The sequence below is a fragment of the Ictidomys tridecemlineatus genome, chromosome 5, assembly GCF_052094955.1.
Source record: "Ictidomys tridecemlineatus isolate mIctTri1 chromosome 5, mIctTri1.hap1, whole genome shotgun sequence".
Classification (NCBI taxonomy): domain Eukaryota; kingdom Metazoa; phylum Chordata; class Mammalia; order Rodentia; family Sciuridae; genus Ictidomys; species Ictidomys tridecemlineatus.
This window is the reverse complement of record NC_135481.1, coordinates 147,601,132-147,628,917: the sequence shown is the minus strand read 5'-3', so window position 1 is coordinate 147,628,917 and position 27,786 is coordinate 147,601,132. Positions and strand designations below refer to the sequence as shown.

The window sequence follows — 27,786 nt, the reverse complement described above, 5'->3', positions numbered from 1 at the left end:
CAGACACACACCCACAGTGGTATTAGCAATGAGGGAAAGAATACAGGGCCAGCACACATGTGAGGATCACAACACACATCTGAAAACTGACAGCTCTGCTGAACTGCCAGAACAGATGCTGTCCTGGGCTCCTTAATACAACCTGCCTCTGAAATAGAAACTCTTCAGTTGGAGTGCTGCTAAGTCACGGCTGAGGCACAGTCACTTACAGCAAGGACAATGTGGAACAAGCTTTCCTTCATGGGATTTATACAATTTTCTTTGTAAACTCTATTTTTTCTTCTTTTACTGCCCTCTCCAAGTTTATGTTGATAGAAACTTTCAGAATTAAAAAAAGTACCTTATCAAGTACTTTCTATCTTGGTCTAATACAGTTTTTGTGTAGAGAATCCTAAATCCCCAAAGCAAGGAGATTTTAAATGGTACAAGATAACTTTGGGGCATCTTTCCATAAAAATGTGGGGACAATATTTTGGTGTATAGAATGGGCCAAGTCGTGTCCTATTCCCTACAGCCCCTTGTAACCAGAAGGCAGAGATGTCCTTGTTCCTTTCGCTGCAGGGGTCTGCCCTCCTTCTGCCTCCTGTCTGAGGCCATCAGGTTACTTTTCTATAAAGGCAAATGGTGCCAACAAACCCTGGTTCTCTAAACACAAGATAAAATATCTGACCTTGACCAGAAACAGGTAATGAAGCATTGGGCTCAAGACTAGAAGGTGAAGCCCTGGACTCATTTATTCATTAGAGATTCTTTTATTTGCTCTTTGTTCTATTATGAAGTGGTTCCAGAACACCTACTATATACCAGTCAATCAAGATACTGAAATGAAAAACAAAATAAAACAACATGATTTCTTTCCTCAGGAAGATAACGTAATAGGGGCAGAGAAGAAGGGGTGACTGACTGTCCAGGGAACTAGAGAAAACTTTACAAAGGAGTCAATATCTGACTTACAGCTCAACTGATTGATTCCACCAGGAATAAATGAAGGATACAGGTACTAATGTGCTAAGTAAAGAGAATACTATGTGCGGCAGCAGCAAAGCCTGACAGAATGTGGCTATGTCTGTGGTCTCAAGGGAGCTGGGAAAAGGGACACTGAGGTATGGAGGGGTGGGAAGAGGAGGCCAAGAATATTAGCAGAATTTAGATGGTTTTTATAAAGTTATCTGGCCACAACGTGGTAGTCTGGTGGCAAATAGGGGTAAAGAAAACCTCAAGCACAGAATCAAACAGGAATGAGGAAGTTGTCAGAGCCTTGAAAGAGAGCATAACATAAGCAGAAGGCCTGGAGTAACCCTGTGGGGGAGACGCTGGTGGCTTTTCACTAAGTTCCCACAGTGAGTACTACATACTTTACAACTATTCATAGTTGGGGGTGTTTGATCTATTTGAAAAAGAAATGTCATTAAAGTTCAGAAGGAGGAAACATGTGAGGTGGGTTGGACAAATTCCATACCATGACTTCTTATTTCACATTTTTTAAAAATTGATTTGATCTTAGGAGCTCTGGTTTTAGCCAGGAATGTGTATTTTAAAAGATTATTCAAAAAATCTGAATTAAAAACTAAAATTATAAAAAATAATGCATGATCTTTTTAATAAGTTTATGTTTATATAAAAAATGAAGGACAAGTGAACTCTATTTCTTGACCCTCTGTAAAGTAACCACAATTATCAGTGTGTTTATCATTCTACTGTGTTCTCTATGCTCAGGCAAGAATACAGAGTTAGATATTCTTTTTCTATCTGTTTTTTTCCCCCTTGTCAAATGAGATCACACAATACTGTAATGTGGTTTTTTGTTTACATAATTGTTTAGGTTGATCAAGATAGTTTTAGAGAAATACTTTTAACAGTCACATAATATTGCATAGTACTGGATGAACCATAATTTATTTATTAACTTATTCACTAGGCTCACCTCTTCTTCTTTTTAAGGTTTTCCTTTCTACTAACAAATAAGGTTATAATAAATGTGTACAAACATTCTTATGCATGTATGTTTTCATTATTATAAGATAAAAGTCCCCAAAAGGGGATTGCTGGCCATGAAAACTAAAAAATTTCAATGTGTGAGATCTTTCCAAAAAAGTTATATGAAAGTATCCATTTCTCTATATCATCATCAGAATTGGACATTATCAATCATTTTAACTTCTTTCCAATGTGATTAATGAAAAGCATCATCTTGGTTCCTAAGTTCAATCACTTTTGATTTGTTTATTGGCCATTTGCACTTACTCTTCTGTGAACTGTCCTTTGCCTTCACATCCTTTGCCTTATTTTCTATTGAATTAAAAAAAAAATTCTTAGGAACTTCCATATTGGCATAACAATCCTTTGCTATATTATTTCCAAAAATATTTCTGTCTTATAACTCTGCATATGGAGCCTTTAACCATTCAGTAGTCATTCTTTCCTGATGTCAAATCTACCCACTTATTTCCTTCATGGCATCAAACTTTTATGATTTTCTGAAGAGGGCTCCCTAATTTGAAGATTGTAGATATATAATACTAAAGCTGCTTCTTGTATACTTACTATATTATTTTTACATGTAGATGGTTATATTTTTTTATATGACATAAATTAGGACTCAATTTTTTTCTTCCAAATGGACAAATAATATTGGTAGCATTATTAAATAAAATTATAATTTACCTCTGAATTAAAATGCTTTTTTTTTTAAACCACATTAAGATCTCAAACACCCTTGAATTAATGTTTAGAGTTCTTGATCTGTTCCAATGATGCATTTGTTTAATCCTATGTCAATTCTACATTGTTTTGATTATAATAATTTTTATAGAAGATTGCATTATCTCATGTCTGCCCTATTTCTTGTTAAATATTTTTCTTGCAATTCTCATTTGTTTATCATTCTATTTAAACTTTACAAGCATTTTATCCAGAGATTCTTAAAACCTTCTTAGTATTCAGGAGTAGAATGTCAATTTAAATGTTCATTTGGGTAAGTCAGGGTTTTCAACATTAAGTATAATATTAACTACTGGATTTTTGTAGATATATTTTATCTAATGAGGAAATCCCCTTCCATCCCTAGTTGATTTTTTTTTAATTAGGAATGACTGTAGCATTTATTTCCCTTAGAGTAAGTAGAAATAGAAAGCAGAGGCTGTCTTAGGGACTGAAGCCTAACTTCAAATCACCTCAGTCTGAGAAATTGGATTAATTGCCAGCAAGAACAAACTGTCATTGTATTGGCAGGCCCATCCAGGAGATCTCATCAGTAATTTGAACAGGGAAAACTGTAAAATTTGTCAGCCAGATTGTTAACTATTGAGAGGAGTACAGAATTAATAAAAGCAGGGGCTTAGTATGGTAGAGCCCTTGCTTAGCATGCCCCAGGCCCTGGGTTTAATCCTCAGGCCCTTCCCCTGCCTCCCCCTCCCCAAATACACACACACACACACACACACACACACACACACACACACACACACTTAAAGTAACAAAGAGCAAAAAAGCAGCAATTCCCTCTAGAATTTAGAATGTGAAAAGACAGTCACTTACAAAGTTATAACCTTTCAGTCAGGTGCAATGGCACATGCCTGTATCCCACTGATCCATGAGGCTGAGGTAAGAGAATCTAAAGTATGAGGGCAACCTGGGCAACTTAAAGTTGCAAACTTTTGGGGAACTCTTTGGGTTCTTATGTCTTGAGGCCAGGAGATATGTTGGAGAATTAAGTACTACAATGATCTGTATGTGGTCACACAATAGGATGGTCATTTAAAGAAATGATTATTTAGGAAAATAGGAGTTATTTGTCAAATAGTGTCAAATGGAATTTTGGCAGATATCTGACATTTTTTATCAACTTGGAAGGGCATGGTGCCCAGCCATTTTGTCAAATATCAGTCTAGATTTCTCTATGAAGGTATTTTAAAGATGAGATCAACATTTAAATCAGTAGACAGTGAGAGTAACAGACACCCTCCATGATGAGAGTGGGTCTCATCCAATCAGTTGAAGTTCCTAAGAATAAAGAGTAAGGTTTTCCAAAGAAAATTCTCTCTCTGGATTGCCTTTTGACTTAATCTGAGGCATCAACCCTTCCCTGGGTAGACTGCCTGATGGCCTGTCCTGCATATTTTATACTTGCCAGCCCCCATCACTGTGAGCGCTAAACCCTAACAGACATGGTGAAATGATATGTTTCCAAACTTTGTAGCCAGGCTGTAGTATGAGAACCCTGAAAAAAAATCATAAAACAATGAAAATGTAGTATAAAAAGTAAGTCCTTCATGAATATTTATTTCCTACTGTCAGTGCCTTACCAGCTGCTACTTCTGAACCCAGCTGTGGATACATTCTATGTGGATGATGCCCAGAGAATTGAACAAGATAGAATAACAAATAGAGTTGTAGAAAATGGAAAGACAGATTCTTCCTTTTTCCTTTTTTTCCCCCTTCAGCACCAGGAATTGAATCAAATCCAGGGCCTCATGCATACCAGGCAAGTTCTCTACCATTGAGCCATAACCCCTCCACCCCATTCTTCCTAATGCTTTCATTGTCTCCAATAATTAAAAAGACAGATGCTGATTAAACAACCAAAAAAACTCACATTAACAAGTGTATCCTTATTTTATATAAAGTTTAATTTCCCTTCAATAATTCTTTTAGCAGAAGTTCCTACTCTTTAACACTGGAGAGAAGGAGCTAATTATTTTTAAGCTCCATTTATTAAATGCCTTCTGTGCTTCACACTGGAGCGTGAGCTGCAGCTAGGCAGAAAGAAGGCTGAGAGGGAAGTGTGCGCAGGAGTTGGCATTCACAGGTCAGCTGTTCCATGGCCAGCCTCTCTCCACTGCTGTTGGGGAGACTAAGTGTACATGCTATCTGCTCACAGGAGTCAGCAGAAGAGCTCAAGCATACAGACAGTCATGATTCTAGATAAAGGAGAGGAAGGAAGCAGAGCACCTAGTATAGAGGTTAAGAGTGCGAACAAGGAAGCAAACAATGCTATTACCACTTCGCTTTCTGACTTTGGACACTTTAATTGTCCAAACTTCAGTTTCTTCATTTCTAAAATGAGGATAATAACACAAGGAGGATTTTGTGAAATAATGTAGATAATAATGAGCACATTGCCTGGTACATAGTAAATGTTTATCAATGTATATAACTGGGCTTTCTTTTCTTTTTATTATATTTCAGAGAAAGAAAATAACATGAACAGGGATTCAGCTTTGTAAATGCATGAGACATACGGAGTTCTAATTAGCTAAAATGTCTGGTACATGGAAGAAAATTGCAAAAGGTTAAAACTGCTAGGAAGGTATCTTGAAAAGTGATCATCACTCATCTAAAAAATAAGTAATAATGCAGCGAATTGTCAACAAGAAGGAATGAAAGCCCATGATATGCTTCAGTTCACAATGAAGTAAAATTATTATTAACTACAATTATTAAACCTTGGTATCTTTTATTAATTTAGATCAAATGCCTAAGTGGTTACAAGAAGATTTCTACATGAAACTCTCAAGGTAGTTATTAAAAGTGCAAATGCTAGTACCTTTGGTTTAGTAATACAGATAACTGGAACAAGTATTAAACAATTTCCTTTTAAACTCAGTATTTTCAGAGTTGCCTGGTCTTCAACATTTAGCCCCCCAAAAGCTAAAAGAACTGTGAAGTCATCTTGCCACTGAGAGTTTACCACACATATGTTCTAAAACATGTGTATGATTTAGCAAATTAATTCATATGTATTTTCATATTCATAATTCCACCTAAGAACATGTAAACGTCTTTACTTTTGCTCGCATGCTAGTGAATGCCTGTAATCCCAGTGGCTCAGGAGCCTGAGGCAGGAGGATCACAAACTCAAAGCCAGCCTCAGCAACTTTGTGAGGCCCTAAGCAACTTAGAGAGACCCAGTTTCAAAGAAAAACATAAAAAGGGCTGCAGATGTGGCTCAGTGGGTAAGTGCCCCTGGGTTCAATCCCCTGTACCAACAAAACAAACAGAAAGTCTTTACTTTTAAATCTTTTTCAGTTTAAATTCTCTTACCAAAAGCACTCAAGTAACTATCTTTTATCCTTAATCAAGTACCTATGTGATCCACACGCTCATTAGTGTGGAAACTGCTACAGATTTAACCTCCTCCTTTTCAGTGAACAGTTTTTTTTTCTCCCCAATTTAAAGTAGGAGAAAAAGGGGGGAGATGGAGATGAAGAAGGAATAAAAAAACTAAGCTACTTGTTCTGAATGAAGAGTCTTAATTGAGCAGAGCTTCTTTGGATTAAATTTTGTCCTATCTGATCATGTGCTTTGCCACCATTTTTTTTATACTGGGGACTAAATGCGTTACAACTGGCCGAATCCCCAGCCCTGGAAATAAAAGTGTTTTATTTCCAGACAGAGTCTCACTACATTGCTTTAGGACCTCACCAGCTTCCTGAGGCTGACCTTAAACTTGATTCTCCTACCTCAATCTCCCAAGTTGCTGTGACTACAGGCATGCCTCACTGCACTGGGCTTGCCTTCATTCTTGGATATTTTTCTGGATACATAATACCACTTTGACTATTTTTTTTTCCTTTAGCACTTCAGATATGTTTTTCCACTGTTTCCTGGACCCCGAGGTTTACTGATGAGAGGTTAAGAATCTTGATTTGGTCCTTTATAAGTAATGTGTCATTTTTTTCTCTAGTTGCTTTCAAAATTTCCTTTTTATTTTCATTTTCAGCAGCTTTAGCTAGGCATGAGTTTGTATTTATCCTACTTAGGGTTCTCTGGGCTTCTTGAAAATATAAATTTATGTATTTCACCAAACTTAGGACATTTTGAGACATTATTTTATTAAGTATTTTTTACATTGTTGGCTCATTGCCTCCCTATTCTCCTTTTGGAATGAAAACTATACATACAGTTGTCTAGTATGTCCCAGACCTGGTATTCACTTCTGTTTCCAGTCTGTTTTTTCTTTGTGTTCCTGAGATTGCATAATTTCTACTGATCTACTTCCATGTTCACTGACTTTTCCTGTTTATGTATACATATTCTGCTATTAATCCCATCAAGTAAGTATTTTACATGAGATAATGTATTTTCACAACTCTAAAACTTTCTTTTCTTTTTCATGATTTCTATTTTGTGGCCTTTCATTCATTGCAAACTTATTTTTCTTTACTTCATTGAAAAAAATTTTAATAGTTACTTTCCAATCTTTCTTTCATTTCCAACATCTTGGGTCATCTCAGGTTGTTCTCTGCTGATCTCTCTTGATAATGGGTCATATTTTTCCTGGTTCTTTATGTGTTCTGTAATTTTGGGTTGGTTGTATTCTGAACATTATGAAAATTAAACTGTGTAGAGTGGGTTTTTATATCCTTCTAACTCTTATATTTTTGCTTTAGCAAGTAATTAATTTTGTTGGGAGTCAAACTGCAGACTCTGTCTCTTGAGTGGCAGCTCAAATCACACTCTTCTTCTGTCATATGCAGCTAGGGCCTGTGGTTCAGATATCTAATATTGATGGTTTCTGGAGTGCAGGCAGCTCCCACAGAAAAATGGACTATGATCTAAAAGGCATTATTTTGTTGTTATTGTTGTTGTCGTCCTGGGGAATGAGCCTCAGGGTGATTTACCACTGGGTTACATCCCCAGCCCTTTTTATTTTGAGACAGGATATGCTAAGTTACCAAAATTGGCCTTGAACTTGTGATCCTCCTGCCTCAGCCTCTCAGGTTGCTGGGATTACAAGTGTGCGCCACTGTCCTCAGCTCTAACAGACATTTTAAATCTATTGGTTTAGCTCAGAGTACATAATTCATATTCAAATAATTCTATTACCTTGAGTGGTTATATTAACAAGTCTTTAGAAGGTCAAATTGCTCCCAACCATTATAATTGATCATTTACACAAGGAAAGGCAAAGAAGGAGCTTAATTTTTCTTTTTCTCATACAAAGAGATAACTGGCAAAATAGGATCATTGTATAGGATCACTTTAAGTTCCCCTGAGTACACAAATGTGCCAATTACCACTCTCTAAAATTCTAACAAGGGATGGATTTCTCTTTCTGGGTACAAAGTAGAAGACCTGAAGACATTTACTCCTATAGTAATCCCAGAGAAAATAAAAATCATAAAGCACAGATGCAATGAAGCTGTGAAAACCACTCTCTATATGGGCTCCTGATGGTGCTCCCTGCCTCCCCTCCCACCATGAAGACAGTGGACCTGTGTAATCACAGGATGTGATACAATTGATGATGGATGGTTTTGAGGCTAAGTCACAAATACCAGTTCCATGCTCAAAACTTCTATTGCTCTACCTCTCTCAAGATATTTATTATTTGTATTATAATTATTTTTGTCAGGGTAAACATCTAAATTATCTTTGCCTTTCCTATAACTCCTAGTGTGGTGTTGATTTGCTAGTTAGGGCTCAATAATAATCTAGCAAATAGACATAAGGAGGAGCTAACTTTGTTCATAATTCCATAATACCAAATATAGTTTTATGAGACTTCTTGAAACTGCATCATTGGTTAGTTGCTATTTTTATGACCACTAAAACATTTTAAACGCCATTCTCTATTCTCTGAGATATGATTTAATATATAATGCACATACATAATCATAAAAATCTTTATGTATACTTTGTTAATAGAATATGCATATTTGTGAGCGTGTATTCATTCACATATCAGGCTTTCTTTTCCCACAGACTCAAAGCTGTGTTCATCTAGCACTGTTGTCCCAATTTTCTTACACTCAAGCTGTCCCTTTAGGTCTCAGCTTAAATATCATCTAGTACCAAGTTTCTTTAATTATTTATTATTCATTTGGCTCTGTAGCTAGATGGTAATGTCCAGGAGGGCAGGTAATACACTATTTTGCTCACTACTGCATGGCCATTATCTACCACAATGACCAATAGAGAAACTGCTCTACAAATGCTCACTGAATGAACAAATGAACTTTCTTCGGACTTCAAGAAGTGCATTTTGTAGGCCTCAAATATTTGTGCCCTTTATAGTATGCTTCCCTCACAGTCTTGCTCTATTGTTTCCCAAAGCTTATTAAGCACTACCACTTCGACTTGGAATGTGGGAGTCTCTTTTCATATATACAACAGATAGAAAAGAGAAAAAAAGGGGACCCTTACTTTGGTTGTTAAGATATAACAGAAAAGACAGAAAAAAAGGGGATCCTTAATTCTGTTGTTAAGACTTCAGTGTTCCCACTAAAATTCTGAATACATTTGGTCATAAAAATATTGTATCATAGACCTAATAAGAGCATGCTACAGGGACACTGCTACATTGATGTTCATAGCAGCACAATTCACGATAGCAAGATTGTGGAACCAACCTAGATGCCCTTCAATAGATGAATGGATAAAAAAAATGTGGCATTTATACACAATGGAGTATTACTCTGCATTAAGAAACGACAAAATCATAGAATTTGGAGGGAAATGGATGGCATTAGATCAGATTATGCTAAGTGAAGCTAGCCAATCCTTAAAAAACAAATGCCAAATGACTTCTTTGATATAAGGGGAGTAACTAAGGACAGAGTAGGGACGAAGAGCAGGAGAAGAAGATTAACATTAAATAGGGATGAGAGGTGGGAGGGAAAGGGAGAGGGAAGGGAAATTGCAGGGAAAGGGAAGGTGATCCTCAGGGTTATACAAAATTACATACAAGAGGAAGTGAGGGGTAAGGGAAGAATAATACAAGTGGAATAAATGTTTTACAGTAGAGGTGGTCGAGAGAGAAGAGGGGAGGGGAGGGGGGATAGCAGAGGATAGGATAGAGAGCAGAATTCATCAGACACTAGAATGGCAATGTGTAAATCAATGGAAATGTAACTGATGTAATTGATGTGATTCAGCAATCTGTATACGGGGTAAAAATGGAAGTTCATAACCCTTTTGAATTAAATTGTGAAATATGATATATCAAGAAAGATGTAATGTTTTGAACGACCAACAATAATAAAAAAATATTGTATCATTATTTCATTGCAAAATAGGTTAAATGAACTTTTAGTGAACCTGCTTAAGAATGTAACAACCAAAACTGAAAAATGCATTCTGCGTACTGCATTAAGCTAACAGACTACAAATATCTTTTGAATAACAATCCATTTGGAAGTGAGTCTGTATATATCCTAATACTACTAATATTAGAAATTTGGTTGTTTCACACTATCCTATTCATAATTTTATTTTTATTACTGTTAACAAGATAAGCTCTTAATAAAAATTAATTAATACTTGATTTTCCCCTACTATTTGTCTCCTTAAAGATTTGGAACTCTCCTAAAATTCACTACCAGTGCTCCATATACCAAATCAAAGATGAGAAACTCAGTCTTTTCAGCACAAACATAATTTTCTGGTAGTCAGTGATATCTATTAGTAAACATCAAAGTAGAAGGCAATCTTCACCTTAAACAAAAGCTATTCCTTAATTACGGTAGAGACTTAAATCACATTTCGGCTCAGTCTCTAAAGATTTCGGTATGGGAAAAAGGGCCATGAGCTTTGGTGTGTGCTTGCATCATTCTATGCACCATGATGATGGAGGACACTTTGCTCACCACCTGGAAGAATTATAGTAAAAATCTTTAAGAACTCACTGGGTTTAATGACTGTGTAGTATCGTAACTATGACAAAATCAGATGTAGAAAAAACACTGACCCAAAACTACACCAGTTTTGCCTCGCAGAAGGTTCTAGAATAAATCTCTCAGCTTGGATTTCATCAGCCTATATAGGCACTGAACTCATCTAGAGCTTTCCCAAGATAAAAAATATATAACTTTTCCTATGGGAAGAGCACTTCTCCTGACATTGCTTTCTCTGGAGCAATCCTGGTTCACTATTATTCCCTGGAGTCAGTTCAACAGGGAATGGCTGTCCCCTATGTATATGCTTATTGTCATCCCTTTCCTTGCCAGAACTACATGATGTATAAGCTAGGTTATGCTGAATGTTGGGGATTAGAAGGGAAGAGTCAAACATGCTGGTTAAGTTAAGTCAAGTCTCAGAGGTGTTCCTTTGCCACTGAGTGGGGAAAGTAAGACCAGCACTAAGTGGGTTCTGGCAGTGGAGTGGTTCTCTGGATCCTAGACCACCCTGGAAAGCACTTTAAGGTGGTTCTGTCCCACTGCCGCAGAAGGAGTAGCTGAAGCCCTCTTCAAATCCTTACAGAAACGAAAAGATTATTGCTGCCCTGAATATAAAAGACTATCATTTCCCAAGAAATTAAACACCTGTTCTGGTTTCTAGAATCATGCTTTGTATTGAAGGACTATTTCAAATATTGAATTCTAAATATTTCTAATTGGTAATATCCTAAATGCTAGGGTTGTCACTACAGTAAAATTGCCATTACAATGGAGTTCAGAGAGAAAAATTTTTTAACTCAATGCTGATTCCTCCACTTGCTGGGTCTGAGTTTATAATGGCACATGTGGCAATGTATATGTGTATCAAATTATGTCACACACTTAAATATATGCAATTTCATTTGCCAACTGAATCTTAATGAAGGTAGAAAAAACAAAACTGCTTATTTTCATAGCAAAAAAAGCAAGTGTAGATTCATTTTTCACTTACTTATTGAACATAACAGCTTATTAATTGAATCCAACATATCATATTCTAAACTGCTTACCTAATATATAAGGATATTTGATTTAGTATATGAAGGATAAAGAAAACTAAACAGAATTAATAAAATTAATTCATCTCTTTTTAAGTCCAAAATGTGAAGTCAGCCTTACCCACTGCACCCGATGACTTTATTGTACAGGTAAGATGGCAAGCCCTTCAGGTGAATGTTGTTATCCACATATACGTATTGCAGTTCTCGAGATCGACCTAAATCTGAATTAAACAGGAAAGAATTATAATTCCTTTAAATATACATCATTATTATATGAAATATATAATTTAATATGTAATATTAGAAATATTCAACAATTTCTCTTCTGGAAGAAAAAAATGTAGATTTCAAGCTCATAGTGCCAAGTTATGCTATCTGTGATATTAGAGTACACATCAGAAAACATGGGTATAGAAAAATTACTTAACCAATTTAGCCTTTGATTTCTTAAACTGTGAATGAAATCACTAGGACTAGATTATAAGTAAATTCCTTTCCCATGTAAAACTTCAGTGACATTTTATAGACAATTTCAATTTAAAAATAAGTTTGTGGTGGGTCATTTATTTTCATTTTCTTCTGTAGAAAATGTTATAGAAGTAAGTTTATGGGTCAGCCTAAACAAATCTGCTTCTGCTCCTTGTCAAAAATTCTTTGCTTAGTCAGGCTTTAGTCAAGTCCTTGAACATTCTGGTAGGTCTATCTGTGCACTTCCTTATAAAATCCAATTTTAACAAAGAACTTTTCTTAGTCCATTTAGCAAGAACCACCCTAGACTGCACTATCCAATATCTGATCACCCTCAATATCTGATCCAATTCATCATTCTTCACTATTTTCCAGGTGATGTCTGATCACCCTGGTCTGCTTTTACCAAGCATCTTGTTAGGTGGGTTAAGCCAGACACTTTTGACATTCTTATTAGTTTTCAATCCACTGACCCCCAACCTGATCTTTGGTTCTAAATTCCCACTTGCCTGTGCAATTCTGAGTTAGCTCCATCTTTCTCCCCTACTGCAAGACCCCATTGCAATGTCCCTGTACTCATTTTAATGGTCCTGCATGAAACCTACTTTATTGTGCTTTAACAGGGGTCACTGAATAATTATGGTAATGTACCTAGAATGAGAAGCCCCTAGATAGAAACAGATGTGCTTAGAAAGAGGCAGAACTCAAATTTCCCAAAGGTAGCAGGGCTGCTTGGGAAAACAGGAAATAGGCTGAAGGAGATCTCTTCCTCCTTGCTTTCCAAAGTTTAGGAAAGACAAAGGTCCCAAAATTAAATGAGGTTCTTAGATTTATTTATATTTCAAAAGATAATCCATTTACCATTAAGGATCCTTTAGTCACTATGGTTGGCCTTGGGAATATAGAACAAATGCCACATTAGTAAAAGAAAGAAAGACATTAAACATGATCACTAGGATACAATATGATCATTGCTATTAGAAAGGTTTGTCTAAAGTCTTGTGGCTCAGAAATGGTCCTGAACAATTTACTACACAGAGTGGGAGGAGGGTAATAAAAGGCTGAGTTAAGGAAGAGCTGAGGGTCGGGCTGGGAAAGATCAATCTCATCCCCTCCTTTCTATAGCCGATTCTATTACAATACGTCTGCCCAGGACGTGCACTGCATCCCTTACAAAAAGGAACCAAGACTGGAAGCACCAGCAACAAGCAACAAAAGGAAAGTGGCAACTCTTTGGGAAAAGGAATTCCTAAGCAACAGGCTAGAGATGTCCTTTCCCAGTGTGTAGTATTACAAGATCTAACAGAATCAGGCAGAAATGATGGGTGTGATTTCAGAGCCTAATATTATCCTTTCTTTCCTTGCTCTGTTTTCCACTTATTCTGGAAAACAATTTCCATGTCATGAAGGCACTCCAGCAGCCTGAGAGGAAATGAAGCCTCCAACAACAGACATATGAGTGAGCATCTGGAAGCAGCTCCTACAAGCTCCAGGTCAAGTCTTTGCATGACTCCAGCCCTGACTGAGTCCATGTAAATATTCCATTCTTTCTCAAAAACTTTCCCAATACTTTTGGCAACCATGGATCTTGTCAGCAATATTTTGTGGTATTTATTTAATGGTCATTTTCTATCACCCCTTTTCTGGCTACATGTATTAACTGGAATTCTTTTGTAAGTAGGAAGCATCCCTTCTTTCTCATTTGTTTATTTGACTTTTACATTAGTATGAATTCATGAATATTTATTTTATTGTAATGGGCAAAACCTCAATTCTATTATCATTTAACTTCTTGGTCAAAATGTTTCTGTTTTGGCAATTATGAGCAACTTCAGATTGGCTCTGAAGTTTTTTTCAACAATTTCTCATCCATTTTTGATCATACCCAGACTTTCTGGCTTGTTGTAGGCTTATATATTCTCTGCTAAATCCTTAAAATTAATCACTTCTTTAAGGACCCCTAATTCCTTTTGTAGGAAAATGGTGTTTAGAAAGTACAATCTGAGGGTGTACAATGTGTTCATTACTACTGTGGTGCTATCACTTCAAGGATCTCTTAAGATTTAGGAAATAAGAATGTTTCAAAATCCTTCCTTGAAAAGAAATATCCCAATTTGCATCCCTACCAGCAACATATGAGATATCTGCATCCCTATTTAGATAGATAAAAAAATAGACTCTCATCATTGTTTTAGTGTGCATTTTTCTAATTAAGAGCAAGTGAACATTAAAAAAAAAAACATACATCTGAAGGGCAATTTTTTTTTACCTTTGTTAATTGTTTTGTCAAGTCTTTTCCCAATCTTTCTATCAGGTTTTGGGTGTTTTTGTCTCTTATTTTTTGAGATAATAGTCCTATGTCTGTGGTATAAGTTACAAATATTTTCTCATGGTTTGTCAGTTGTCATTTGATTTTGTTGGTGACTTGTTTGTCATGCAAAAAGTTTTAAAACTCTTTATGCAGTGAAATTTACCAATCTTTTATCATTGCTTTTAGGTTTTGAGGCATGGTTAGAAAGTCTCTTCCTATAACAGCCAAGGTTAAAACAAAATTCACTCATGTTTTATTCTAGTGCTTGAGTAATTCTTAATTCTCTCTCTCTCTCTCTCTCTCTCTCTCTCTCTCTCTCTCTCTCTCTCTCTCCACTTAAATCCTAGTCCATTTGGAATCTTTTTTTTTTTGGGAATCTATTCTTATATATGATATGAAATGTATGGCTAATAATTTTCTTTTCCATTTGGCAATCCAGTTATCTGGGCATTATTTATGAACATTTTGGTCCACTTTTATCCCTATAACACCAAAAAGAAAGAAAGAAAATCTCTTAAGACTAGAAGAGAAAAATTCAAATACACAGAATCCAGAAAAAAGTAACTACGTTGTTAATCATGCTAGAGATACTAATCCAAAAAAGGTGTATCACTGGAAAATCAGCACACACGGGAAACAAGTGGGCCCATCTGTCTATGCTTTTACTTACTAGTCAAGAGAGCAGAGCCTCAGTTTGCACATATGTTAAATGACATAACAGAACTTCTTGGTCCCTCAACTTTACTAGGTTGTAAGAATCACTGAATATGAAAACAATTACTATATAGAATGTTTTTCAAGTATCAAAATATAGAATTACCAAAATATTGTACACTGCTACTTTAGTACTCTAAAAAGCTATACATTATAAAACATAGATGGGAAAAATATAAATACCTGAAGATAAAAAACATAAATACCTGAATCCATTTGTAATAGAAAAGGCTACACTAAATTATACAAAAATTCCTATTCTAAATTTCTTCACTACTTCTTTAATATACAGACAAATCCCTTAAGCACAAATAAAATTTTGCAGTCTTTGTATATAAAAAACTGAAATATTTTTAGAAAATGAAAACTACATCAATAAAATACAAACTCTTTCTGGCCTCAAATTTGCCTTTCAGAGCCTCTAGGAAGCTCAAGGAAAGCAAGGAAAGAGTCTTTACTTGGATGCACACAGTAGGAGTGTTGCATACTCATCAAGGAAACAAGACCAGCTAAGGCTTGGAGTCAGAAAACTTGAGTTTGCATCCTCATTCTTCTACTTGCTAGATAAATAGCATGAGTTTCTCATCTGTGTAACAGGGATTAAGTTTTAGTAAGTTTTAGTAGAAATGACCAACAAAATTGATAAACTATCAAGCAGAATTCTTGCCATATAGCCTTCTCCAATATATGGCAGTTATTATTCTCATTATCATTAGTAAGTGACACATTTAGAAGTGTGGCCTACAGTAGAAGGCCAATTAAGAGAGAATTCTTTTTGGCATGCAGCAAATGGTACTAACACTGTTATATAGTTTAATTGCACAGAAAAGAGTTGGAGGCTATAGCCTCTAGAGACAGTGATTCATCCCCTTAAGTCAAGGACACAAAATGGGACAAGGCAGAGAAAGCACCTCTCTTCTCTAATATACACAAAAGAGTTTGTGCAAGTTAAACGAGGTGACATGCAAAGATCACACCACAAAGTTAAATAAATGCTGACACCTGCTACTTCTTACATATTTTAGTTTTTCCTCTCCTAGTTTTATAGGAAAAAATGAATAATTAATGATTAAAAACACTCTTTGGTTTACACTTTATGTTAGGTTTTCAACATTTCAGAAAATTCAGTGTGCACCTTCTGACCACCTTGTTTGAAGAACAAAATTTTTTTATACATCCATAATGGCATGAACTATTTTATGTTACAGCAGAATCAAAACTAGTATAGCTATATTCAAAACTATTATATATTAGCCAGAATAATGCCATGTGGACATGAGTAATACAGACACTTAAACATTCTAAACAGTACAATCTGATACAGAGTGAAAAGAGACAATGCTGAAATGATATGATGTAATGGCTTTGGAGTCAGAACTAAGTCTGAATTCTGGCTTTCCACTAACTGCTTCCTGACTCCAAAAGAAATAAAATGCTCTGTGCCTGTTTCCTCTGGGGTACTATAGGGATAATAAAACTTATCTCATAGATTTGTTAAGAAGATTAAACAATGCATATGATGCCAAGCTTGATTCCTTGCAAAATAACTGGTGCTTAATACATCTTAGTCTTTTATCTCCCTCTTCTGAATCTAAAGAGAACATCATGAAAGAGTGCAGGACTGTGAAGACAGCCAGGAAGCTCTGTTGTTTTGGCTGACACAGCACAGCCTGCTGGTGAGGCTGTGACTCCTAAACCCTGGGCAATGTCCCAGGCTGTAAAGGCCATGCTCCTACAGGCGTAGGAGAGCAGGCTCTCAGCTGGCCAGGAAGCAGTCCACTGGCAAATACCCCAAGTGCAATGGAATGATATTTTTAATCATAATGAGGAAGAAATATGACTATTTGCTGCATGAAAAAGCTTTGAGATATTTCTTACATTCTTAATACAGAAAAATCTTCAATCAGTAATTAACTTTGGAAGGGACCATTTATCTACTAGCTAACGAGGAGGTTTGTTTTTTTCCTTCTGTTAATATTAATTCACCAAAACTGCAATAATTATACCATGCAATAAAGTTCTTGTGCAAAAGTGCTCATTATGTAAAATTTATAAAGCAAGGACATTGTCCACCTTCATAGATTCTAAATCCATAAAAAACTGCTTCATGTTTTTAAAGTACTGTACTGTGTTTTTAAAGTTTTTAAAGTACTGTACTTTTTAAAGTACTGTACTGTGCCTCAAGTATTTCCTTTTTTTTTTCTTCCAGACTTATAGATCAAAGTTTGTTATTGAGAAATTAGTAAAAGCTAGGATTTCTGCAAATACTCCAATTCTTTTTTTTTTTTTTCAACCTCAAGACTCTGCCATATGCAGCCCACATGGCTGAAGATGGAACAAAATGCTCCTGTGTGTTTAGGCTGTTGCTCTTTTAACCATACTATAAATGCAAGCATGAATGACAGCACAGGCCAGAACAGAATAGGGTCTGTGTTTTCTGCACAGTGACCAGTTTAAAACATTTATTTTATCAAAAGGTAAATGATATATTCTCTTCAACAAAATGATGGAGCAATTGAGACCACAGATCAAAGCAATAAACTAAAATGGATTATTTGAAATGCTCTATCAATGTTTAACCAATGATCTACAGTTCAAAAAGCCAGAGACTGGCCTGGTGGCACATGTCCATAATCCCAGTAGCTCAGGAGGTTGAGGCAAGAGGATCACAAATTCAAAGCCAGCCTCACAACAGGGAGGCACTAAGCAACTCAATGAGACCCTGTGTCTAAATAAAAAACAAAATAGGGCTGGGGATGTGGCTCAGTGGTTGAGTGCCCCTGAGTTCAATCCTTGGTTTCAAAAAAAAGACCAGAGATTTATGAATAATTATTAAAATATTTTTAATTAACATAAATGTGAATTTTTTCATGGTGAATGCAGAGTAATTTACAGCATATCCCAAAATAATTTTAAAATTAATGTAAGTTACCTACACGATGCTTTTTATAACAAGGACATTTCATCTACCTTTTCAGAAAAAAAACTTTTTCAGTAGTAACTTCTCAATATACACACACTTCATTAAATCTTTTACAACGTCATAATCTTTCTGATCTATTCAACTTTTACAAAATAAAACCCACAGTAAATTATAATTTAGTAAGATACTTCATATACAATGGAACATCAACAGCTGTTAAATTAAAACAAATTGATTGTAATAGATTTGAATGACAGAAGGAATGCTCTTGGTTTAAATGGTGTTTTAGTCGGCTTTTTTTTCACTCTGTGACTAAAAGAGAACCAACCAGAACAAATGTAAAGGAGAAAAGGTTTGTTTGAGGGCTCATGGTTTCAGAGGTCTCAGTGCATAGATGGCCAGCTCCATTCCTCAGGGCTTGATGTGAGACTGAATATTGTGGAGGAAGAGTGTGACAGAGGGAAGTGGCTCACATCATGGTGATCAGGAAGCAGAGAGAGAGTCTCCATTCTCCAGATACAATATATATACCTCATAGCCACGCCCCCAATGAACCACTTCCCCTAGCCATACCCCACCTGCCTCCAGTTACCACTCAATTAATCCCATTAGGGATTAATCCACTGACTAGGTTAAGGCTATAACCCAATCTTTTTCCTCCAAACCTTCTTGCATTGTTTCACATATGAGCTCTTGGGGGACACTACATCTAAACTATAACAAATAATCACATTTCAGCATTTCTTTTTCTGTTGCACAGTTCAAGTAACAAAGAAATGATTGTTAAGTAATGGGCTAGGCACCATACTTGATGCTTGGGGCATGAAAATGAAGACACAGTCTCCACCCTGGTGAAAAAGTAATAATAGTTCATGTAAATTGCACACTTATTGAGTGATCCATGTTTTAAATGGATCTTATTGAATTCTTACTAAGGTTCTATGAAATAGGTGTTAATATTACCCTGTTGCTGAGACTTAAATTAAAACACCTTCTATGGCCAAGTTCACAAAGCTATTAAGATGTAGAAATGTGATTTAAAGGTATAGCTGCCTGCCTTACCATTATATGCATTAGAGGTTCTCCTCAACACATAGTTTCTCTATAAACCAAGGCACTTCCTCCTAGAGTGGTGATGATATTGCCTATCAGGACACATAGGTGCTGGGGGGAACAAGAGGATTGGTGCCATGCCCAAGGCATTCAGGTGTGATGTCAGTCTTGAAGGAGAGACAAGGGATAAACAAAGTATCTCTCTGCTTTCTTTAAAAGATGAGAAAAACTCCTGGGTCAGTTCTGACTCACAGATTTAGGTCATAAATATCAAGAAAAACCAAGTTTCTTCAGAGAAGATACCAGGGAAAAGAGACTTCTTGATGATTGTCCAGCATGACACAGCTGGTTAATACAGCAGCGTATGGTGCGGCACCATGGGAGACAGTGTGAAGAGCAAATGTCTTTGCGTGGCATCTTGAATTGGAATTGGGCCTGTTTCTTTGTTTTGTTTTGAACTTAAGAATTTTACTAAGAATGATGACTGATGGAAATTCCAGATTTTTGCTTTTAAGTCAATTGACAACATCTCCAGACTTTGCTAGTACTGCATGTCCTTGTCACTATTTAAAAAGATGTAAGTTCCAGAACCAAAATAACAAAAAAAAAAAAAAAAAAAAAAGAAAAAAAAACTTTGCTGGCAAACATTCTGCTCATGATTCTAGTCTTCATACTACTTGTTTTTCTAAAATTCACATCTGTGTCTTTTTCAGAATGAGCAGCCATACTTTTGTTTTTAATCAATAGTTGGAAGAAAGGGGCTTCATTTCTTATTATTAACCCCTTTCAACCTCCAAATTCTACTCCCAAATTTAGAGAAAAATACATATCTGTCCACTTGAAGCTCACTTAGTCTAGGTGGGCACTTTTATCATCACATAAAGAAGAAAAATTGTGTTACAAATACTTATGACAGGAGCAGTGAACATCCATTTTCTTACAGACACTGCATTCTCGAGTTAAATAAAATCCATATGGGTTTTAATTAACAGATGAATTTTCTCTCCCATTTCTTCCCACTTTTTGTACCCTGTCTTCAATATTTCTTTTCGTCTTTTCCATTATTTATATTTCTTTTCATTTTCTCATTTCATTAGTTTCTCCTTTGATTAGAGACCCGCCCAACAATTTCTACAGAATGCTATCTTAGGCACATGCTTGGGCCCCCCTTTAGGAAGCAGCTATCATACTTTCTACTCAATCACAGGGGTAACTCCAACTTCTGGGACTTTCTGTTTCCACTTTTCTGTTTCTTGTTAGTACTGAGACTCAATTTACTTGGCAAATGAGTCCCATTAAACAATGACCTTCAGGCAGCAGTTCCTTAATGGCAGATAAATACATTCACATTTCAGGAGAGTACAGTTTACACTGGATTTTAAATCTGAGATGAAGAAAAAATCAACTGATACATGTATTGAAACATCACACGGTACCCCATATATGTGTATGATTTTTATGTCAATTAATTAATTTAAATTTTTAAATTAATTTAAATTTTTAAAAAGGAATTATTAATTTCTATTTTTAATACTAAAGTATGAGTTGTTTTACAATGTGGACTTAAATTGTTTAGTCAAAAAATTATGAACAGCAATTGCTGACTTTCTAAGGAGGGAACAAGAAGCAATAGAAAAAGTAAGTAGAGTTAACATATTGGTACCTTCTATATCTCATTTACAATAAAAGAAGGAATTTCACCAGTGTTTTGAAAATGCCTGGGAACTAGTTTCTAAAACTGCATCACTAACTTGCTATAATGTGTTTTTTTCCACACAGGTACCCAATTCCTATGAAGGAAAACAACCACTACCCCTGTTTTCAAAAACAGTGTTCACCTAGTCTGAGAAAAAGGCGTGGTATTGCACCCTCATCAATGCAACAGTGTACAATGCAGCAAGCAGTAAAGGAGCTGTCACTCCATTTGTTGCACAAGTCTTTGGAACACAGAATAGCTCTTCCTAAGAAATGAAACTGTGCACTACTAGCATCTCTGAAGGACAACTGTGTGATTGCTTTGGAAAGCCAGATCATTTCTCATTAGCACTCTTTACTAACTTTTGGGCTTACTATGCGGTTGTTTATGCACAGGCTATTCTATAAATCTCAGTGTTGCCACCAAATTTTCTTGGTTAAGAGTTCATTCACTGTTTTTTTTTTAATTGTATTGATGTTTTTATTTTTACTGTTGCTTATGTGTTTTCTCTTTAATTAATTAATTTTTAAATTTTGATTTTAATATATGACCACAGAATGTATTACAATTCATATTACACATATAGAGCACACTTTTTCATCTCTTTGGTTGTACATAAAGTAGAGTCATATCCTTCATTTCTTCTTACGTGTACTTAGGGTAATGATGACCATCGCATTCCACCATCTTTCCTACTCCTATGCTCCCTCCCTCCCCTTTTCCCTTTTGCCATATCTAGAGTTCATTTAATCCTCCCAAGCCAATTCTACTGGATAACTGTGCACTTCTGTTTTTTTAAAACTATATAAGTTACTAGCCTTGAGTTGACACAGCACTCCCTATAGGCTCCATATCCAACTTGTGCATGGGGAACCTAACAATCCTTCTTTCTATTATTCAACATTAAACAAGTTGTAAACATTCCTGAATAATAGGGCTTATTAATTATGTAAGGAAAACTAGCAGCATCTGGTAAAAAAAAGCCTTAGAGGAAACCACCTTTTTCTTCACATTTCTCTAAACTTCCAGAAGCCAAGGGGTGGTCACAATTCTGTGAGCTAAACAGAGCTATCCTGAATTGATAGCAAATATTCAAGTTTTGAGAGACCTCTGTTAACTTTCATAGCATAGGCTCAAGTGACTGCTCTTCTCCTTCTCTGCTGATAGTCACCACTGAGAACAAAGCCTCTGGCAGCAGACTCATCTGTCACTCAACTGTCACGGTACAGTAATAAGAGGAGCATCCTTCTTTTTTGATACATCTTTTCATCTTAAGAAGAACACAGTCAAAGAGTCTTAATGGTTTCGACAGTATTACAAGTGACTTAGAAGAACATACTCAAAGAGAGTTAATGGGTTCGATAATATTACAAGTGATTTAAGTCATCCTTACATATAACTTCTGTAGCTGCCTTTTGAAGCAGGTATAATCTGACATTACTTTAAGAAGCCCTATAAAAACTGGTTTTCTCTGAAGTCAAACTTCTTTGACAAGAAACTGAATTCAGTAAGTGGCTCCCAGAATATGATTCCCACCTTCCCTCACAGGCAGAGGATATCTAACATTGACTTCACAAAACTCCTAAGTTCCTATATTTTGCTTCTAAAAACATAGAAAAACACAGAAGTCTTCCAGTGCTTGAAAACTTCAGGGTGTGTGTGTGTGCGTGCATGTGTGTGTGTAGAGCATCTCCAAACAACTATAAAGAGGAACCCCTCCTCTTCTAAGTTTCTAAGGACAGTTCAGTGCACTAAGCAAAGGGAGGGTCAGCAGCACTGTGCTTCATTTCACTTTCTCTGATAGTTCTTAGCATTAGATGACTTTGGTTTATCAGAAGAGTTCCAGGAAAGATTTCAAGCACACAAATGTTAACTATTTTCTTGCTAAAGTTGTAATTATTTCCAAACTTGCTTTCCTGGTGGCAAAAACAATAAAAAGTAAATTAATTTAAAAAGTAAAAAAACAAAAACAAAACTGAGGAGACTGCTGACATTCTGGTTTGCTTCAGTTTCTTTCATCCTCACGGATTACCTAATCTCCAATCTCCTCAAAGCCTTCTCTGGGTGACCACACATTGTGTGGCTGCCAATGCATGTTTCTGCTCCCTGACCCTTTCATCCCCTGTTCTCAAAGGATCCAGTCTTAGACCAAGAGGAGAGTGCTACTTTGGGCAGGATGTTTCTTTTAGGCTGGACAAGCCTCACCACTACCCTCTTGCTTATGTGTTTTTCTCCCTGTTCACAGGCCCATGTGCTATCAAGGTGGGAGTCCTGTGAGCTGGGATAGTGTCCAGGGCAGTGTGGAAGCTGCTTCCACATTCGAGGTTGTCTAGAGCCCCAGGCCTAGGAGTTCTGGGTATTTTAGCCATCACAAGGCACTCTCCTCAGAGCCCAGCACAGACCACCTTGCCACTCGTGCTCTTTGACACAACATTATGAAGTTTACAAAGGAAAAAGTCTCCTGACACAGAAAAATGACTTAAGGGTAAGGTGACATGAAACCTAGAGATAGAAATTATTTTGTAAAAATTCTACTCACCACTGAATATCAAGTAGTGAAAAAGACATGTCCACTTCCCTAGCCACACCAGCACTGACACGGTGTATACAGAAGATGCAAATAAATGAGAGTGCCAGCGCAGAGGAAGAGCCGGGCAATGTGTAGTCCTCTATCTCTGCCCAAGAACTGCTTCTAGTATCTGCACCAGCCACTGCAAATCAGATCCTCTGCCACTGTGATACATGGTATTTAGCATAATACACAGTATGACTGCCAGGCACCCCAAATGTTAACAGTGGGCAGGTTCCCAGGGGTATGACTTCCCTTTATTCTTCTAACACCATTGCCAACTCAGTACCTGTTCAGCTCTGTCACTACTGAAACAAAGGTAGAAACGGGCAGCAAATGATCAAGGAAAAGAGAAGCTATGGTGAGGCATACAGAATAGGCAAGGCAGAAGGCACAGAAACTAGCCACAAGACATAAAAGCCATTTGACTTAGAAAGTCCAATTGTGTGTGAAATTCCAGGCAGAGTGGAAGCTCTACTTGGTATTATAAGAGTCCATTTGGCTATCAGACATGAGACCAGGGTTATGGATCATGCTCTGGCCAGCCAGATGTATGAATGGTTTAGAGTTGAGACAGAGTATGTAGTGGAAGAATCTCCCCGCCCCCCCAAAAAAGACAAGGAAAACTAGTTGCTAGAAACACAATTTCAAAATGAAGGAACTAGGGGCTCTGCAGAACTTGAAGGGGACAAACAAAGTGAGAAGAAGACTTGCTGGCACCAAGAAAGACCTAGATGAGAAATATAAGGACTAGGCTTTTATAAGATTTCTGTTGCATCTTTAGCAATCAGAGAAATGGAAATCAAAACAACACTGAGATTTCATCTATTACCAGTTAGAATGGCAATTAAGAATACAAATAATAAATGTTGGAGGAGCAGTGAGTAAGGAATGTTTATACACTGTTGGTGGGATTGTACATTAGTACAACCACCACGTAAATCAATATGGAGGTTCCTCAAAATACCAGGAATGGAACCACCATGTGTCCCAGCTATATCACTCCTCAGTATTTAACCCAAAGAACTAAAGTCAGCATACTATAGTGCTATATGCATATCCATGTTTACAGCAGTACATTCACACAGCAAATTAATAGAACCAAGTCTTGGGGTTCATAAACAGATGAATGAATAAAGAAAATGTGCCATACACACACAGACACATGCACACCATGGAGCTTTACTAACCATAAGGAAGAATGAAATTATGTCACTTTCAGGAAAATGGATAAAACTGGAGAACATCATGGTAAGTGAAGTAAGCCAGACTCAGAAAGTCAGGGGTTCTGTTTTCTCTTGTACGTAGAAACTAGACAGAAAAATGGAGAAAAGGATCTTAGGAAAATAGAAAAGGAGACCAACAGAATAGGAGAATGGCATCAGGAAGAAGGAGGAGGGGAGGGAAAGGAGTACTGGTGAATGTAATTACCAATTCATGTTATGTGCATGTATGACTATATCAAAATGAATTTCATTATTAGGTATGATTATAATGTACCAATAAATTTTTAAAAATATTTATGTTGCTGTAGGATTTGTTGAAGTTAGACAAGGTGGAAGCAAATGATTTAAAAGTATCTGGTTGATGTATAGAGAGAGTAGTTGAGAGGAAGCACTTACCCGTGTCAGGCAGACCCTGCTGGGAAAATGGAGAGATGCACTGAAAGAGGCCAACTAGAGTGTCCAAAGGAGTTTTTGAATCCAAAATGGCAGAGCCAAATTTGACACTGCAGATGGCCATACAACTAGAAAGATGATGTAAAATCAGGTTGTCAATGTTTTTTTTTTTTAATAGATTTTGTCATAAGGTTTTGTAATACTTAGAGAGCATCTATCTATATGGCAATTAGAATACTTGACCAAAGGATGGGTGCTCAAGAAGTGAGAGCTATTGCTAGCCATAGCATGGAAAATCTTCTTACATATGTGGTTTATAATAATACTATGAAAATTAATTGTACTATTAAAATATTTTTTAAATTTAGATATGGTAATCCATAAGTTATATATTTTCATTTTAAAGTCATCTACATTTGTACAGGACTTTGTAATTCTTATCCATAAACTATCATATTAACCAGGATATATATCATCTCTGGCTTACAGATAAGAAAAATGATACTCAGAGAGGTTCTGGGGCTTTACTCTGGATCATACATTGTGAAGTGGTGGAATCAGGCTAGAACTTGGATCTCTGGGTTAGCGCAGAATGTATATTTATTTTTAAAAAAACATTCAAATTTGATATTTTTCTTACTCAAGATCAGCTCAAATTTCCTAGAAATGCAACTTTCTTTTTAGTAGTTTTATTTTACTTTGTTAATTGTAAAAGCAGAGTTTGTGAAAAAGTAATTTCCCTGAATTTGACAATTACTTATCATTATGTGAATTGATTTTAATGTTGCCAGTACTTAAAGTTTTCATGAAGTGATTTAAATTGAAAATAATATGTATAGTTATATTGGAAAACATTACCTTTCAGGGACTAGTAAAATATTTACTTCATTGCCCTCAATGATAAATTATTCATTATAAAAATTTTTATGAATAAATTTATATGATGTTTATTGTGACAGAACTGGTGTTCTATGGGACTTCATATTTTAACTATTTTTTTAGTTCGTACTTCTGTTTCTTAAAATTTAAGAAATTTTTTAAATGAAATAAATGTGCTGTTTAGTTACTAAAGGCCTAAGTTGGTTGACATATAATATGGGTCAACTACAGAAATCTACCGGGGACAATATGCTGTTTATTAGCCATGGTGATGTTTCAAGATCAGCAGGACATTTAGCCAATTTAAAAGTCTTTAAGGTTTTACGATCAGGTTATCTGGCAATGCTAATTATTAGGCACTCAATACCAAATTTTCTAGGTATAAGTGAAGATCTAAGCAGGTATATTCAGACAAATAGCTGTTCTTTCATATTGCCCAATACCCTCTGTCAAATGTATAGTCACATGGTCACACACACACATAAACACACACGCTCTTTAATTCCCTCCACAGAGTAATTATCTTATATTGCATGTATTTTGTCCCTAAGCGAATTTTTAGCATAGATTTAATATATAAAATTCCTAATTGTAATAATTTCATTTGTTATCTGGGAATGATGCTCCTCTATTGACTGCAACAATAAGTATAGAGAGGCAATCTCTCTGTAGATAAACAGTGAGAAACTAATCTATCCTAGTCAAAAAACCATCTTAATTTTTGGCCCTTTTTGTGTACCACAGAAACACCATCACTTACCAAGTGGCAAAAATGCAAGACGATTTCCAGCCATGGAGAGTTCGTTGAGGCTGGGCAGCTGGCAGAGATGGCGCGGCACATACCATAGACGATTGCGGTCCACAGTGAGGTACTGCAGAGAAAGGCACAGATGAAGCCGCTCGGGTAAAGTTAGCAAACGATTGGTAGAAATGTCTAGTGTCTGCAGCTCCTTCAAATCGCCAACCTCTACAACCAAAATCAAAATTAAGATAAATTGCACCCTGATTAACTTAAATAAACAGGATAAAATTGATCAATACTGTAACAGTTCACAACTAGATAAAATCAGTAGCTGTGACTATTTCCATAGTCATGAATGATGAAGCACAGAAGTTAAGGCTCATAGACAAATAATTCAATCTAGGGAGGTGTCTTTAAACTAGCTTGCCAGAATTTCTTAAGTGGAGATGAGGGCTGGTGTGGAAAAAGGGAGATACAAAGTGATGAATCTGAACCAGAATTCTGTCATTGACTAACTACCCTTGTTAGTAGGGTGAGAAAAAAAATTACATCCACTTCAAGTTTTTCGTTTTTTAGCTATTTGTGTGATTTACCTTCTATCTAAGTAGATAATAGGAGGTTTACAAGTTATAGCATTCAAGCAAGTACAAATTGTTCATATGAAATAAACAGATCATTTCTAAACTAAGAATTAGAGTGTCTTTTGGAAACTTCCAACACAATAAAATTTATACTTTACTTACTGCTGGGTAACATTTTTGGATATTGTCCAGTAATGTGGGTCATTTGCGAAGATCTAAAGCATACATGTCCTATGAAGATTTTTAATTTTACCCAAAGTAAATCCTTTTATTTACTGCAACATTCCCTCATCATTGATGTCTATTGTGATCTATTCCATAGTGAGTACAATTACAAGTCACTAAGCTGTGAGTAAAGTCCAGAAGTTCTTCACAAGAAACTTCATTCTTCTTAGGAAAAATCACCATTGTTGGGGAAGAACATTTACTCTGTCCCAGAACAGCACATTCCAATCAAGGAATAAGCACCAGACAGGACAAGTCTATTTTTTCCCCATGAAGGACACACTACATGTTCAAGTCCACCATGATGCATCTCTTGCCCTTCTCTAATCCTGACCCTGTTCCTGATC

At 36.2% G+C, this 27,786-nt stretch overlaps 1 protein-coding gene and 1 long non-coding RNA gene across 12 annotated transcripts in view; one reads left to right on the top strand and one right to left on the bottom strand.

The window, feature by feature from the left end:
* Lrrc28 (leucine rich repeat containing 28) overlaps positions 1-27,786 on the bottom strand; it is a 132,106-nt gene that overhangs the window by 19,469 nt on the left and 84,851 nt on the right. For 7 of the 11 annotated variants that reach the window (XM_078051246.1, XM_040274397.2, XM_078051249.1 and 4 more), the window contains 3 exons: positions 26,652-26,763; positions 25,016-25,140; positions 11,778-11,880 (listed from right to left, as the gene is read on the bottom strand). In XM_078051246.1, the coding sequence (XP_077907372.1) occupies positions 11,778-11,880; positions 25,016-25,140; positions 26,652-26,763 (340 nt within the window). Of the gene's footprint in view, positions 1-11,777; positions 11,881-25,015; positions 25,141-26,651; positions 26,859-27,786 lie in introns of all 11 variants that reach the window. The other 4 variants (XM_078051248.1, XM_005320090.5, XM_078051253.1 and 1 more) reach the window with 2 other exon arrangements.
* On the top strand, positions 1,208-21,251 carry LOC144378027 (uncharacterized). Its single transcript, XR_013439482.1, has 3 exons — positions 1,208-1,340; positions 13,537-13,659; positions 20,908-21,251. It is a non-coding gene; the product is annotated as an uncharacterized LOC144378027 (long non-coding RNA).